Consider the following 16,514-nt stretch of genomic DNA (forward strand, 5'->3'; position numbering starts at 1 on the left):
TTCTTTTAAGACTGCAATGTCGCCAGCTGTGGACTCGTAGTCAAGGGCAACGCTATTGTAAACAGATTCACTTACTTTTTCACAGATAGATTTGCTAATAGCCGAAATTAGTGTTTTATTTTCACTTACTGCATTTACAATCTTGTTGAAAAGTATTGGTGATGATAAAATATGGTTGCTTATGGATGAAGCCACTATCAAGATAAGCTGAGGGTCGTCGGCTAATAGGTTTTGAAGTTGGCCTAGCCCTTCCGGCGACGATGACATTGTAGGCTGGGACTCCTCCGAAGTAGCTGATTTAGTCGGCGTCAGCAGTTCCGGGTTAGTTTTATCTTCCGGGCCTGGGCCTACAGGTTTTAGCCCCGTCTTTTCGGCTGATTTGTCTGTGCTACGTTTAAGTTTTGATGATCTCGTGGACATTATTGTAGTTGAATAATAACTAGATTGCAATTTAGATACCAATGTTGAATCTAAGGTGCAATTAATGAGACTTGAGTGAAGAGTTCAATCAACACATTACGTTACGTTAGCCTCACACCATTGTTTTGTCTTCCATACATCAAACTGTGTTTTTCGTAAAGCCATTATTTCTGATGAAAGCTCGTAGAGATATGCTTCTCCTTCCCCTTCTTCTTTTAAGTTTTGATGTAAGAGTTCTCGACTTTTGCTTGAAATTTCTGATGACTGTGACTGAAATGAAAAATGCTTATTTTTCTTCTTATTTTCAAGCAATCTAACCTGTTGTTGGGACTTAGACTTACTATTAGCAATTTTGTCTTTATTTGATTGAATATTTGTAGAAATTGTGAATCTTTCCAAGTCGTCCAAACTTTTAAGAGTGGTTTCATCCGACACACACCGTTTCAGAGCGTATTGGAGTAGACATTTAGGTTCATCCTTGACAATCAGGTGAACCCTTTTCTTTTCACCGATCGGATATGCTGACTTTAAAGATTGAAGGATTTGTTTCCATTCTTGATTTTGTTTCCCATCAAACACAAGAATAAGATGGCTAGGTTGATTATTCCAAGATGTAATCAATTCCATATCTTCTTTTCTCAACATGTCACTTTGGCAGAAAATAACACTCGTCGACGATGTCTTCGTTAAAAACGCGATATGTAATGGAAGATTGCAGACGTTGCCTCGTAAGTTCATAATCCCAAAACCTGTTGGAAAGCTATCTCCATCATTTCCCTTAGGAAGATACCACATTATTTCTAGTAATCCATTAGAAATTACTTTTTTCATTTTTCCACCTTTACTTTCACATGTTAAGAAATGATCTTGTTTCGAGCTAATGACTTGATTGAGCAGTTTTGATTTCGATAACTTAGGTCTTCCTACACGCAGAGCACACACTATTGGTAGTTTATGAACTGCCAGTGATCGTTCACGAGATGGGTTTGAGCAAGTCTTCAATATTTTTCGCAATGTGCTTATTGCAAAAGAATGCATCTCAATAGCTACTGTTCGTGACACGGTATCTATTACTGGCAATATTAATGGAATGCCTAACTGACATTGTGACAGCTTTTCTACTAATATCTGCATGAGGAAGTCATCACTACATAAATAAATAGTGACGTAAGAACGTCGAGGGGATGTACCCGTAGTTCATCTTCTATAGTAACATCTTCATTTGTCTCCAAAGAATAATTTTGCAGAAAAAGGTCTAATGAGGTGATATCTGTAGATGTTTCCGTTTGTCGATTATGTTCGAACAACAAGCCTTCGTAGTTACACGCGATAATATTTTGTAGCATAAACCAAGGGAGTTGGCGTGGATGTTTGATATCTGATTGTTTAATAACATTGGCTTAAGCGTTAGTGCCTTGTTCCTTGTAATTTTCTTTGGAAAACAGTTAGGACTAGGTAGTTCCAGTGATGTTAATAAATCAAGATATTGATCATAATCAGGAAGCGCCATTGTTTGACTCTAGTACCTGAAATGATAACATTCAATAATGTGGTGTAATGTGCAGTAAAACTCGTGTCGGTTAATTTTCAAAAAATGTATATGAACTAAAGTGTTTCAGAAAAACCTATTCGAAACATAATGGCTTTTACATCAAGTGGGTTTGGTCCACTGTGACCACCATTATTGTAGTTATGCCTAATTAAAAAAACTAGATGGTTCTCGAATACATAATAATTTCAGCGTTAAAAAACTGGCGATTTCAAATGCACGTACCGCAGGACAATAATGTCGTTTACAGGAACGGATAAATAGACACTGTGATTTATGTACTCAACTAAAATTAGCACCCTGGGAATTACTTCCGAAAGAGAAACTTGTCACAAAATGAGACCAATTGTTTAAGTCAAATTTAAACAAACTTAATTTGTGTTTTATATGTAACATTAGGGTTGAGGGATGGAAGAGGAACCATTTTTAAATATATTCTTTATCCATTTAGTAACGAAATATTAATTGTTTTCATGTTTTACAAATAATATACCACTAAACCATGGAGGTATTTATACCCCCATGACTAAACACAGTAAAACACTGCGATGTAATACTTTGTTGAAACTATCACCGTCCTAGTCGATTGAAAAGTACAGTACGTGTAACGATACATCACTACGACGTGTATATGTTTATATAATGTAAAACAATTTGTGAAAACCACCTCTATTCGGGGGGCAAATCCTAAATTTGATTTAATCGTCAATAAATATCAAATTATCTAACTCAACTTAATTAGTAGGCCTAATGGTTTTCAATTGTTTCTTAGAGCTAATTCATAAGTTGGTTCCTACCCTACCCACCAAAGTTGTTCTGCGTTTAGGGCATGTGATGCACTGTAGGCCTATCCTCTACTGGCTTTACAACGCTACTCATTCCAGTGAGGGAAGGGTGATGATGTGGGTGGTTTAACTGCAATAATAAAGATTTGTACGTAATATACGGCGACTGAAAACGCTAGCTCATTATTCGTTTAAAAAAAATCTATATCCAACCTCTGCAGCACAGATTGAAAAAAAAATGGATCGAATTTCTGTTATGAGTATACAGTACTTGCCTTTACGACGCCTGAGGGAGGAATAGACACTTGTGGAACAGAGATTGGAATGTTCCATTCATCGCAAATCAATACATTTGTATAAACGTATATTAAATCTATCAAAATAATACTTTTTAAAGAAAATCGGCCTGTCTTCAACATTATGATGCTATACTCGAGCTGTTCAACCGGTTTTCAGCGATTAAAAACAATTATCGTAGGAGGAGATAGGAAAATTCGAAGCATCCTCGTAGTATTGTATGCGGGTATTTTTCAAGATGGACATGCATTAGACAGTGTATACCACGATCGGAAAACACCCCTATTTGGGGCAAATCGTTGAACCTAAATTCGTTTTAATCGTCAATAACTAATTATCGAACTCAATTTAATTAGTAAACAGGGTTACATCAGGTGGTTAAAATCAGTATCGAAAGTACGAACCAACTTTATATACCATCAAGTAAACATTCTAGAAATAACGCGCGATTTACCGAATTTTGCCCTTACGTAAATTTATATATAGAAAATAATATACCGACGGGACGCTGCACATACAGTAACTACCCATATTTACCCTAAATACCCATACCTTTTGCCATCAAGAGAAACATTTTTAACCTAAGCCTGGGTGCATCCATCTAAAGTATAGTACAATTTGCAGACAGTTGAATACAGCCATAACAAGAAATAACATGGGCAGGAGGGTTTGTGATTTGTCTACAATATATTGTTTCTTTTTTCTTTTTAATTTGTATGTTCTATGTTGATTTTGGTATTCTTATCTTTCTTTTATATTCGTTTAGTACAAATGTAAATGTTCAAGAGAACAGAAGCATTAGGAAATTGTATCAAGCGGAAGCAGAGTTTACTAAGGCTGAAAAAATAAGTATTTGGAAACTCGGACTGGGCATACTCAAACACCAAAGCACGTCTGGCAGAAGAGTAGTAGACAGTACTATATTTTTAGTTCAGGATTATATTTTTGTTTTTGGCCACAGACTTTGTTCATTTCAGACTATATTTATGTTACCTAAAAATTAATGTTTAAAATAAACTTGATAATAAATCATAAATTTTTTAAAATTATGAAATAAATTATGAAAAAACAATAATTAACACTATTACTTCAAAAAGTGAAGGGGTGTTTTTGTAAGAAATATTTCTTGTTTATTTGTGGTTTGATATGTATATGTTTTTTACTTTATCCGTCGATTGTGATGTTTAACATTTTTCTTTCTTAACAGTCTTCTTTTGAATGCGTCTATGTTTTGTTCAAGCATTTTTGTTAGTGTCCAAAGTTCACTATTGTATAGTAAAAAGCTAAATATGTACATTATAGTCTTATAATTAACAAGCATGACTTTGTCACATCCAAATTTAAACTTTATTTGCAATTTTCCTTTTTTTTTAAATTCTATCACTTTTAATAATGACACCGATGGAAACTGATTTTCCTGTAAAGAATAATTGGGTCGTCCTGATTCTAATGAACTATCAAAGTTGGAACCATTTCACTTACCCAATCATTGATTACAAGTTAATCAGTGCTAGATAATAGCCCCACATCTAATGTTTTTCTTCACTGATCGTTTACAAAGATGTTTGTTCAGAATGGGAAAGTTTTCAGTTGTGGAGTCCAACTTCAACTTCATTGCCAGGAAATCCAATCATTTACCTAAGTCGCTTTTTTCTGATGTTTGTATTAAATGTAGGTTTTGATAATGATTGGCTCGGTTCGCTTGAATCTCTGGAATACTTTTCTATTTGAAAGGTAGATAAACTCAGACCCATTTATTTTTAATGGATAATATATATTAGGTATATTTATTCATAAAAAGACATCAAAATACAACGGCAGCCAAAAGGCTGAAAAGTAGTATTTTACAAAATTTGATAAAAATATATAAATACAGTATGTATAAAAGGTAAAACTAGTTTTAAAAAATTAACACATTAAAATTGGTCCACCTGTAAGTTAAAATAGTGCCAGCCTATTCAATATTCATCATTAATGAGTCAGACTAAAAAAAGGGACTGGTGAAGATCTAAATCTTTCTGTACGACCAAACGGGATTTCGAGTAGAGGCTTACTCGCAGACCTCAGGGTTCTGCTAATGTCACGAACAGGGGGAAGAATGCTTCTAAATGTATCAGACTTTATTATTCCTTTACCAAATTTCAGTAAGAGTTGGACTCTTCTGTTAACTAGCGATGGAAGGTCTGACAATTTAAGAGCAGACTCGTAGGATACATAGTTCATGCCATAAATGATTCGTAGAGCTCTTTTTTTAACTCTTTCTATTGACTTAGTTTGGTCTTTCATAATTGAACTGTGCCACACAGGGCATGCATATTCAACTAAAAGACGTATATAGCAAGTATATACTTGTAGTAAATCTTTAGAAGGCGCCTTGGCTTTCTTAAGTATAATGAAAGTGTACAAACGTCGACATGCTTTAGCAACGATATCATGAATATGCATCTCCCATTTAAGGTTATCCTGCAAGGTGACACCAAGCAGTTTAATGTGATTTACACATTTAAGATCATGGCCATTTAGATTGAAACTGGGAGGAGGACAGTCGGACTTTAGGAGGGAAATACGCATCACATTGCACTTGGATGGCTTGAGGAGGACTCTATTTATCAAACACCAATCATCAAGTTGATTTAAAGTGTCCTGCAACAATTGGCTATCACTACTTCTAACTACTTCACTAAGAGTGAGGTCGTCCACATATTTCCACCGCCTGTCAGTTCCCTCAGCAACATCATTGACTAATACCAAAAAGAAGGGGGCCCAACTTCGTGCCCTGGGGCACCCCACAAGTAATATTAGAATTTGAAGAGGTGGCTCCCTTAACTTTGGTATTGCATGTGCGATTTAAGAGGAAACTACAAACGGTAGGAAGAATGGACGGCCTCACTCCTATGGATATTAATTTATTTATGACAACATTATGATCCACACGATCGAAAGCCTTCGTAAAGTCTACAGCACATAAGTTTAAATATTTTCTACCCCCCTCCAGGTCAGATACAACAGAATTTATCAAGTCTACGAGGTAGTGTGAAGTTGACGAGCCTCTACGACAACCAAATTGCTTACTATCTAAAGAATCTTTTATATCATTAGTTACCCACTCCGCTAAAAAGCTTTCAAATATCCGAGAAAAAATGGGTGTTAGGGATACAGGCCGAAGGTCATTACAATTATTAGCATCTGGAACCTTAGGAACTGGTATTATAGTAGCCTTTTTCCATTGTTCAGGAAAATTACCTTCATTTAAAGAAGAATTAAAAATGTCCTCTAATGGATAAGAGAGTTCAAATGAGAATTCCTTAATTAATCTGACCGGTAGATCTTCTGGGTGTCCTGCTTTTTGTACGTTTAACTTATCGATTGCAGATTTCACTTGTCCTGGGTAGATAACGGGTGGGGGTTCCGATACTGGTAAGTAACTTGGTAGTTTTGTAATGTCAAGCGCTGAAAGTTCACTACAAATCGTGGCAAAATGTTGGTTATTTACTTCAACAGCCGCTTACGTTGATGTTAAACGTGTTCTTTTTCTTTAGATTGCAGAGATTCACAATTCCTTTGTGCCATCTAGCAGGGCTATTGCTTTTTAGACACTTTAATGAGGTCGCGTAAAACTTCTTCTTCGCGTGTGTAATTGCTCTTTGTATGGAGTTCCGTATCCTTCGCCATTGGTGGGTATGGTTACTAGAAAAGGCCAACTGTCGTTCTACAATCAATCTCTTGATTCTCGGCGTCATCCACGGCTTATCTGTTTTCTTATGGCAAATCGATTTCACGGGGAAAAAATCCGCAAATTTCCCATTAAGCACAGTAAGAAATTCATTTGTTTTACAACTTGTTGATTTGCTATCAAGAATATGGCACCAGTCATGGGCAGTGATCCACGATCCAAATGATCTAACCGACGAGTTACGATACGGTTGGATAGTACAAGTGGTGTAGTTAGAGGTAGGTATAACATGGATTGGTTTCAATAGTATACAATGGTCGCTACGCCCTAAGGGGGCCAACTTAGTGGCTTTACTGTATCTCTCCGGTCGATTCATGAACACTTTATCAAGGATGTTATTTTTCCTATGGGTAGGAAAATCAATCATTTGTTCCATACCTAATTCACATTGCATATAGGTAGTGTTTAGATGGTTGAAGTCACCAAGTACTATGATATTTTCCAATCTATCCATTCCATAAATACTATCAATTACATTTCTAACATGCTCTAAAAGTTGGTTGGGGTAGTTGGCAGACGGCGGGTAGTAAATATAGGCCATCGGGTGAAAATCCTATCGTTCAATCCCGTTCCAGTCTCATTAGCCTAAAAAAACTCTACATGATAATTATGTTAATAATATTTTAAAAGTAATAACACAAAGTTTCACCTAAAAAACGTATCATATAACAAGGAAATCACATTTCAACGTCAGTATTTGAAAATTTTTTTACATTGTGTTGACCCATGACCTTTTCCACACGAAACTCTTTTAGCCAAAAAATGTTTTTTTTTCATTGAGGTTTTATTCATTAAATAAAATATTTATTCACAAAAACTACATTGAAGAAGCTCAGTGATATTTAGTATATTAATTATAACAGAAAACTTGATAATAAAACAGTATTATCGTAATTTTAGTACAACAATTGTTAACGATTTGGTGAATATGGACGCGTGACATGAACTGTGCACACAACAGCATGGCTTCGATTGATGAAAGCCACGTTTGTGATCTTCAAATAAAATGTTGTTTTCACCATGAAAACATTACTGATAAAACGGCATTTCCAATTACGGAAGTTCGATTTTATAAGGTTGTTGCTTGTACCAAGTTATGGGTAAACTTAGATGGTACCTGTAAAGATATTGCTAATAAACTAGTATCCGAGCTAGATATTCTTAATGCGTCATATGAAGACATAATAACAAAGCATCCATATTTTGGATTTCATCACCATTGTTATCGTAAATACATCAACACAAGAACGATAGAATTGGTAAGTTTAACACATTCACTAGCCTATGTATCATTTGTAAGAAGGCACAGAAGCAGATTAGAAAAAATTACAAAACCTGCAACCAGAAATTGAGAAAGGCTCTCACAGATGATGCAGGTAAGAGCCTTTTAAAACAATTAATACAATTTTTTGTACGTGGTATAGATTATGTACATATATATAACTTATTAACCATTTTTTTATGCTGTATATTTAAAGGATTCCTAAGAGCAGCTGCTGAAATGAAAAATGACCAAGAAATGTTGAAGGACATACACGGAAAGAGCTGTGCTTGCATTGAAGTGAGGTACCATGACTCATGCTACAGGGAATATATAAAAATTGTGCACCGAAAGAAACATATTCATGCAAAGTATGTTTAATTTTATTTATGTTAAGTTATTGTATGTAAGCCTTATTATTATACATATTATTATTACTGTATATATTAATTTGATATATATCATATACCAACCAAGAGATTTGTCATTATTTGTTCAGGTCTTCAACAAAGTCATTTTTTGATGAACATAAAAAAGGCTACAATGTGTTTTGTGAAACAATTATTAAAGAAAGAATGAAAACCGGTCAAGAAATCATCAGATTAAGTAAACTTCAGAAGTACCTTGACAAGTATATTCAAGAAGAGGAACATATTAATTTGGGATATGTAAGGTACTGTATGCAGTTTGATTAATTTTCTTACCTTACAATGGAACATATGCGTAATAATGATATTGTTAATTTAATTTACCTTCACAATAAGTTATAGCTTCTAATGCAATATTTTGTTTTATAACAGGTCAGATTTACTAAAAGCAAAACTCGAAAAATATTTTCCAGAGCTTGTATTCCATTTACCAAGTAGAAGGTTTGTAATTACAAATTGTAGATATATAGATGGTAACCCATAAAAAATTGGAATGCTTTTTTTTTTAACAATTTGAATGTATGTATACTATATTATAATAAAGTAATTATACTTTTTTTGGCATTTTTTAGGAATGAGGCAACCATGGTTTATTTTGCTGACATATCCACAGGCTCTTTTGCTGAGCAATTTTTGGAATCAGAAGAGAGTACTGACCTGTCATCAGATGCATCTGTTAATCCTGATATATCTACCACTACAAATAAAGAGGAAAGATATCATTTGCAAGATGAATCACGAACAATTCACTTAGCAGGTAAACCATATTGTATAATTGTTTTAGACAACATATGAATTCATTAAAATAATAGCCTATTTAATGGTAACTTTATTTGTCTTTACAGGCCTGATTTTAAAGAATGCAATCAAGACATCAGAGTCAATGGACTATAAGTGGCCTCCACGAGCAAGTGATATTAACAATGTAGTTATGAGTGACATCATTCCATTCCACCTTTTTAATATCTTGGCAATATGTACCAACACAGTACAGGAACACATTGATCCATCGATGGCAAGTGTTCCAGAAGAAATCCGAAATAAACTTGAGGCAATCTGTCAAGACATTGTGTACTTAGCTTCAAGAGGCAGGCGACAAACACCAAAATCCTTAGCACTTGGTCTTACTGTTAGGCATATGACTGGTTCCACGCACCTCTTAGATATATTAAGTAAATTTGGACATTGTACGAAACAAGTCTTGCGATGTTTCGATTGTCCACTGCTAATGCTGTTCCGGATGGTTTCAGGCGTGGGGAACTTGTTACTATGGTTTGGGACAACATTGATTTTAATGAAGAAACCACAAGTGGCCAAGGCACAACATGATGAAATGATTTTATTCTATTTTTATATTAAGTTGCCATGAGAAAAACCAATTTCAAATCTTTCGTTGATGAACTTATTGACAATAAAGTTATCTTGTATCTTGTAAATCTAAACATTAAAATTTAGTTGAAATGTGTTGTGGTCTTAATTAAATGGTTTAATTTTCAAAAGTATTGATAGAAATAAAGAAATAATTCAAATGCTTTTAGAATTATATATATAACGTGTATTTGATGGCAGACACTCGTTTATAATTGTAAATTAAATAAACTACAGTAATTTAACTTATGACGCGACTTGACTTAGCCTGACGCGTTTTACCTTGACAGTGACGCGATTAGATTTTAATTGACGCGATCTAACGAGTCGGGACGTAACAACGTACAATTACCACGGTACTCGTCCACGCTTTTTGCCTGTTACTTCAGCGGGATGTTTTTAATCTTTCGGGCTAGCGATGGTCTTTTATCAAGATAATTGTGCTTATGTGATACGGTATTTTGGTGAAAAAGTTCAAATTATTACTTAAAACATGTTAATAGATTGATCTATGACAATTTTTTGTATACTAAAGAGGTTGGAGCGAAAAGTGTTTTCTAGTGGCTTTTTTTTCTTCACCCGATGGCCTAATAGCTCCAATATATATAGAACGCGTTTTGCTGTTCTGTGTAGAGCGATAGCTAATTTTTGACCATAGGCATTCGAATTTGCAATCAGTATGCGTAACAATCGGATGGATTTCCAGGTGGTCCGCTGCAAAGCATGCTACGCCACCGCCGATTTTATCAGTTCTGTTTTTAAAAACGCCTTTATAATCGCAAAAGTTAACAATACCTTGTGTTTCCTCTGTTAGCCATGTCTCAGTGACTATCGCTACATCTACATTATGTTTCTTTAAGGTACAGTAAAATTCGTCTGCTTTATTCTTTAATGACCACGCATTCGTATACATAATTGTCGGTGCAGCTAAATCCCCTGTGATGCATGGGATCAAATTTCCAATATTACGACCTTGGGTCACCGTATTTTCTACTGAACGAAAAGTTACCCTTGTATCAATTTTCCTTCTTAGCTTAACACCTCCGCGTTTCCTTCTTGGTCGTTTTCTAGGCCGAGAGTCGCTACCGGTATGCATACAAGTCGGTCTATTGTTTACCTCCACCTGTATATGCAGTTCTTTTGTCATTGCGTACCGTACCGTGTCCAAAAAAAAACCAACAAAAAACAAGACCAAACCGGCGACAAGCACAAAAACGGCTAAATTATGAATGTACAAGCACAAAAATCCATCAAAATTCATCAAAATATCATCTAAACCAACAAGCAACGCTTAGTAATCGCTAAATAAGACACATCAACAAGTTAAACAACGAAAATAAGGAAAATAGAGGTGTCTTGCAGATAGCTCAGCGACACACGTCTACACGCTACAGCGCAGGGGCGCAGCCAGCAAAGAATTAAAGGGGGGGTCAACCAATATGTGAGTATTTTGCGAGCGAAGCGAGCAACCATGGGCTGGGGGCCAGGGGGCCGCCAAGGGCCCCCGGTTGGGGTCCAGGGGGCGAAGCCCCCTGGAAGCTTTGGCGGTCTAGGGCAATCTAGATCATTTGAATCGGTTTACGCACACACAAATATGACAATGTTAACACTAATAAACTGAAACAAAGAAAACAAAAAACAACTCTCATTTTCATTACAGAACATTTTTATATTCCAGGCTGCCACAGACAAACACTTTTTTCCTTGCTTGTTTGTTGATTTGTGTAGAGAGGCTGTAAACTCAGGAGGAATTATTTGAATTCCTCCCTTTTCACCAATACAAAAGTTGCATGAAATGAACGTAGAGATGCAAAAGTTTGAAAAAAGAAATTAGAATGATAGCATGGAGGGAGTGATATTATTAAATGAGAACCGTAATGTTAGAGTTCATACACTATGCAAGTCCAAGAAGCTATCTTGGCTCCGTGTGTATGTGAGACGCTTATCATACCCAGTACATACAATATTTTGTTTGAAAATATACCTATTTTGTTCGAATGTATAGTATAGGTGATAGCTTATACATAATTGTAATAACTAACTTCTAAATTATTATCATACATTTTACGTTAGTTACTATAACGGCGCTCTTGACATCGCGTGATGCATCTTTAAACATAAGTTTGGAACATTCTTCTTGGCTTGGAGACAGAATTCGCGAATGACATTCTCTGTATTAATGTTCATGTTAAAGTGTATGTTCATGAGGCACAATCCCGAAAGCTGCTCATAAGACATGTGATTTCCCAAACAGGTTTTCGTTCTCCATAAAGTCGAAAAACTCCGCTCAGCTTAAGCAGACGTTACGGGCATAGGCCTGCGCGATTAGAAGAAGTGCACACACATTCGGGAACACATCTGGATCCGCTAATTTTACACAGTCGCTTCCATCACTGAAGCTCGGAATGAAGATGTTCGTGTCTTGGCAGATCATCGTACCAAATTCAAGTTCCTTGAAGACTTCTTCAACATTACACTTCACGATAGACTCGGGTGCTACGCCAAATATTTTAAAGCATGGCCTGTTATCGGCAGAAAAACGGGTTTTTTAACTCGGTTTGTAATCAAGAAGTTGATTTGGTAATACTGCTCGGTAGTAATCTTCCACAGTATCTCCAGATGATTTGATCTGTATTGTTGTCTCATGTTTTTATTTATTTTTTCTAAAAAAAAGGGGGGGTCAGGACCCCCGTGACCCCCCCACTGGCTGCGCCCCTGCAGCGTCATATATGTATATTAATAATAATAAACCTCATCATAGATATAATCTCACCATTTATTTCTTACTCCTTTTATACATTTTATTTCCTGATAAAATGGTTAAAATACTGTATTCTTTTAATTTAGAGCTAGTTATTCTATAGTTACTCTATTTTTAGCTTTTACTGGAAGTTCCAGCTTGACAGCCATTGGTCCAAATATACCTTTTGTTTTACTCTTGAGAACACGCACGCACGCGCAGTAAAGAATAAGTTTATTTATAAAGCAAATATTCAGCCATTGTGATCATGTATGTTACACGATTCTCAATCCTACTCAGTGTTTTTTTAAGTTTGATATTTTAGCCTTTGAATATACGACAAAATGTAATTACCTAATTTTTGGAATACATTTTAATTTGAATCGCATTCATTATCAGAAGTAATCAGTTGTGATTACTGTGAATACTGAGCTAAAAAACACTCATAAAACTAACGTTTTATAAAGTTTTTATTTAGGTTAATGCTTTTTAAAAATTGTAACAACAGTAATGTGATGGTTTATAAAACTTCAACACAATCTTGAAATCAATATACTTTAATCAATACAGTACTGTAATTCGCGATATAATAATATCTTGAGTGAATCTAACAAGTATAACAATAAATGAAAATACGAACCTTATCATGTCTGTCAGAAATTACATCAACTACGAATGCGTTTCTACAAAGTCCGTCCAGTTTAAACGTTATCTCGATACTGGTTGTTCGTTGCTTCACACACCCAAACTTGTTAAAGTTGAATTTCAGTGATTGGTTAATACAGCAAAAAGTTATTTGCATAACTATACAAATGTACCCAGGTCAGAAAACATCATGGAGCCACATTTCTGATGTCTTAAGAAAACCCAGTGACTATGCACTTAAAACATAGACAGGCGGCGTCGGTTGCCCAAACCAAATCGTTTTATCGTAAATAAACCCTTTAAGTATTGGCCATTAAAAAAAAAACCTGTACTACATTCAACTATCCCGAAACCAGATTGTTTGAACAAGAGAAAATCTAACAATGGAATAGCAACAATACCGTATAGCAATGTGCAGCTATTTCTAAATAGTTAATACTACTAGATATGGGAATTGTTCTCAATCAATTCAATGAAGCTATCAACTAATTTTATCGACAACAGATAGTCCAGAAGTATTATGCTAATTTGCTATGGCATTTCACGTCTTCCTCACCGACGATAAATGTTATTTTTGAACGAGGTATACGCCCAAAACTATGTACCTACCCGGTAACAAGCTTTCCCAGATTCATGTTTCCATGGCCTAAGACCTGGACTCGATACAGAATGATTGGATAGACGATAACAACGTTTAGTTTAATTTGTTTATATAGCTAGACCTATATGACAGTAACAGAAATTTGGCTGGATAAACCAGACCTCTTTTTTTACAAATTTATATTGTATGCTCAATTTACTGCAAATCACATACGTTTTTATTCGAAATTGATCTTTTGTGTTATCGCATGAGAACACGCACGAGTAGTATGGAATAAACTTATTTATAAATCCAGCATATTTATTGTTACACCCACGTACATTCATTCATTGTTAAATTTAGTGCTAGACCCAAACAATTGTGATACTTACAATTAGTATTCTACGAGGTAAATGTAGGCTTATTTACATTTTTTTCACATATCAATCACGTTGTGTCGAAAGTTAATAGGATGATGGGCTTGTGGAGAAATTGTAGGTTCATGAGCGATGGTAGGGCACTTTTATCTTTATACAAATCTATTATACGTCCTCACCTTGAAGATTGTTCAGTAATTTTATTAATTCAATTTCTCAATGTCAGGCCCGTCGAATTGACGCTGTGCAACGGAAGTTGGTACGGTACGATTTTTGTCTTATAATTGTCCTGATTTTGTTTTTTTCCATTGAATCTGTTAGCAATCGTCGAAGGATGGCTGATATGGTTTTTCAACTTGTTTATGTGGCATTAATTGTGAGTGGTATCTCACTAATCTATGCTATCGCCATTTTAAGGCCTTCCATATAGGGGGGTTCTGGCGGGCCTATGCAGAGGAGGATGTCAATGGGCATCTCATGGTGGTGAAATTAAGTGGTATTTTATCTGGTACAATTTTGTAAGCACATTTTGTGGTCCCCCGGGTGCGATTTTTTTTTTCGTACATAAGTTGGGGACCCCTTAATGAAACGTCATAAAATAAACATGAATAATTCATCAGTTAAATTTTCTTGTTCCGTGTGCACCCAAGCGTATAGCAACACGAAGTGATTACACGACACAACTGCGATACGATTCTAGGCCTATCTCCGCTGTGGTTGCGGCGTGCGATTTCATAAAAGAATAGCGGCGTTTTGTGTGGATTGTCGAAATAATCAGCCTATAGTTTATGATAGTGTTTTTAATATAATGTATTACTAAAGAATTACGTGTTAAAATTATAGTTTCTATTAGTACTATTAAGCCTAATTATTAGTCTCTAAAGCCCATGTCTATTCTAGTAGTCTGTGTGGGTGTGACGTGTGTGTTACTGTTAGGTATGACACAGTCCGAGTAATAAGTGATCAGCAAAATTAAACAATTACATTATACAAAAATACATTTTTTATTCTTGTGGTTCTAATCTTTCCATTCCATCTCATGTGTTCATAATTCAACGCGGCATTTTTAAAGTTCCTTTGAGTACATGGGATGCATATTGTTTGATAATAAAATAGCAGAATTAAAAAATTACAGTACACAAATTATACACATTCTTCTTGTGGGTCTAAGCTTTCTATGGCCTATGTCTAATTACTACTAGTTGAATGTCTTGCCTAGCTGTCGAATAGCCTCGACACATTTTGCATATGTTGGTGTGTGTGTGAAGAAGAGTGCGCGAAGGTAATCACATGAATTGACCTAGAATCCTAGGCCTAGAAAGAATCGTATCGCAGTTGTAATCACTTGTTGCTATACGGTTGGGTACACACGGAACCAAAAATTTAACTGATGAATTATTCATGTTTATTTTGTGACGTTACATGAGGGGGTCCCCAACTTATGTACGAAAAAAAAAATCGCCCCCCGGGTGTATACGCAGACTCACATTTTCTTTGACTTCAGGTGACCTCTTACAAACTTACATAGTCAGATATAGTAATCTAACCAAATGTATCTGGGCTGCCATCTAACAGGATATTCGCCGTCCTCCCCCAACCGTCCTGTTTCGTAAAGTACCTACTTTATAGCAACAACGGTGATTTGTCGCTGCACACATGCAATCTTTTTAGTCGCGTGGAAGCGACTCTATAGTTCACTATGTCGGTCGGTCGGTCTGTCGGTCTGTCGGTCTGTCTGTCGGTCCGGTATCACTATGCGTTTTATCGCTTTCTGACCTTATCTTGATATCATTTTAATCTAGCTAAGTCAATTTTTCACAGTATATTCCTTATGGCCAGGAATCGATGTGGTTATGTTTTCACGGTGCGCAATAAAAAAATACGCGGTCTACGCACGATTTAACGAAATCACGTTTGTAATCATATCTTCACAACCATGAATCACAATTAAATAAAATTTGGTACTCATAAATTTCAGGGCATAAATCATCATATGGCAATACAATTACGTGCGTAGCACATGTAACGCATGCGTACGCGCGCTTAAAATTTTCAAAATTTATTTTTGATGAAATAAGAGTACGTTTCAGGTAATTTTATTACAAAATTGCCATGAGTCACAAAGCCACAAAGTTACGCGCGCACACGCATTTAAAATTTTAAAATGCACAAAATTCATTTTAATCAACTTTCTACGCGTTTCTTGTCATTTTGAGCATGTAAAAAATTCCCATACGCCCGCAAATTTTTACGCGCGTGGTGCGCACGTAGCGTTAAATACATATTTTTTTCGCGTGATTTATGTTTTTGCAGCATTTTCTAATAATTTTA

The 16,514-nt window shown here is 35.5% G+C and overlaps 1 protein-coding gene across 1 annotated transcript; it reads left to right on the plus strand.

The window, feature by feature from the left end:
• Positions 1-7,746: 7,746 nt before the first annotated feature.
• Positions 7,747-9,842, plus strand: LOC140047820 (uncharacterized). The gene is made up of 7 exons (XM_072092853.1): positions 7,747-7,926; positions 8,031-8,160; positions 8,263-8,416; positions 8,545-8,718; positions 8,846-8,914; positions 9,046-9,230; positions 9,319-9,842. The coding sequence occupies exons 1-7, from the start codon at positions 7,747-7,749 to the stop codon at positions 9,840-9,842; spliced, it is 1,416 nt and encodes a 471-aa protein (XP_071948954.1).
• Positions 9,843-16,514: the final 6,672 nt, after the last annotated feature.

This window comes from Antedon mediterranea, chromosome 4 (genome assembly GCF_964355755.1).
Source record: "Antedon mediterranea chromosome 4, ecAntMedi1.1, whole genome shotgun sequence".
In the NCBI taxonomy this organism is placed as follows: domain Eukaryota; kingdom Metazoa; phylum Echinodermata; class Crinoidea; order Comatulida; family Antedonidae; genus Antedon; species Antedon mediterranea.

What these genes read in the sequence shown, in the direction of transcription:
- LOC140047820 (XM_072092853.1), top strand. Translation starts at nt 7,747, where the DNA reads ATGGCTTCGATTGATGAAAGCCACGTTTGTGATCTTCAAATAAAATGT. An exon ending in AAGAAACATATTCATGCAAA is followed by an intron (nt 8,417 to 8,544) that starts GTATGTTTAATT and finishes TTATTTGTTCAG; the next exon opens with GTCTTCAACAAAGTCATTTT. An exon ending in TTCCATTTACCAAGTAGAAG is followed by an intron (nt 8,915 to 9,045) that starts GTTTGTAATTAC and finishes GGCATTTTTTAG; the next exon opens with GAATGAGGCAACCATGGTTT.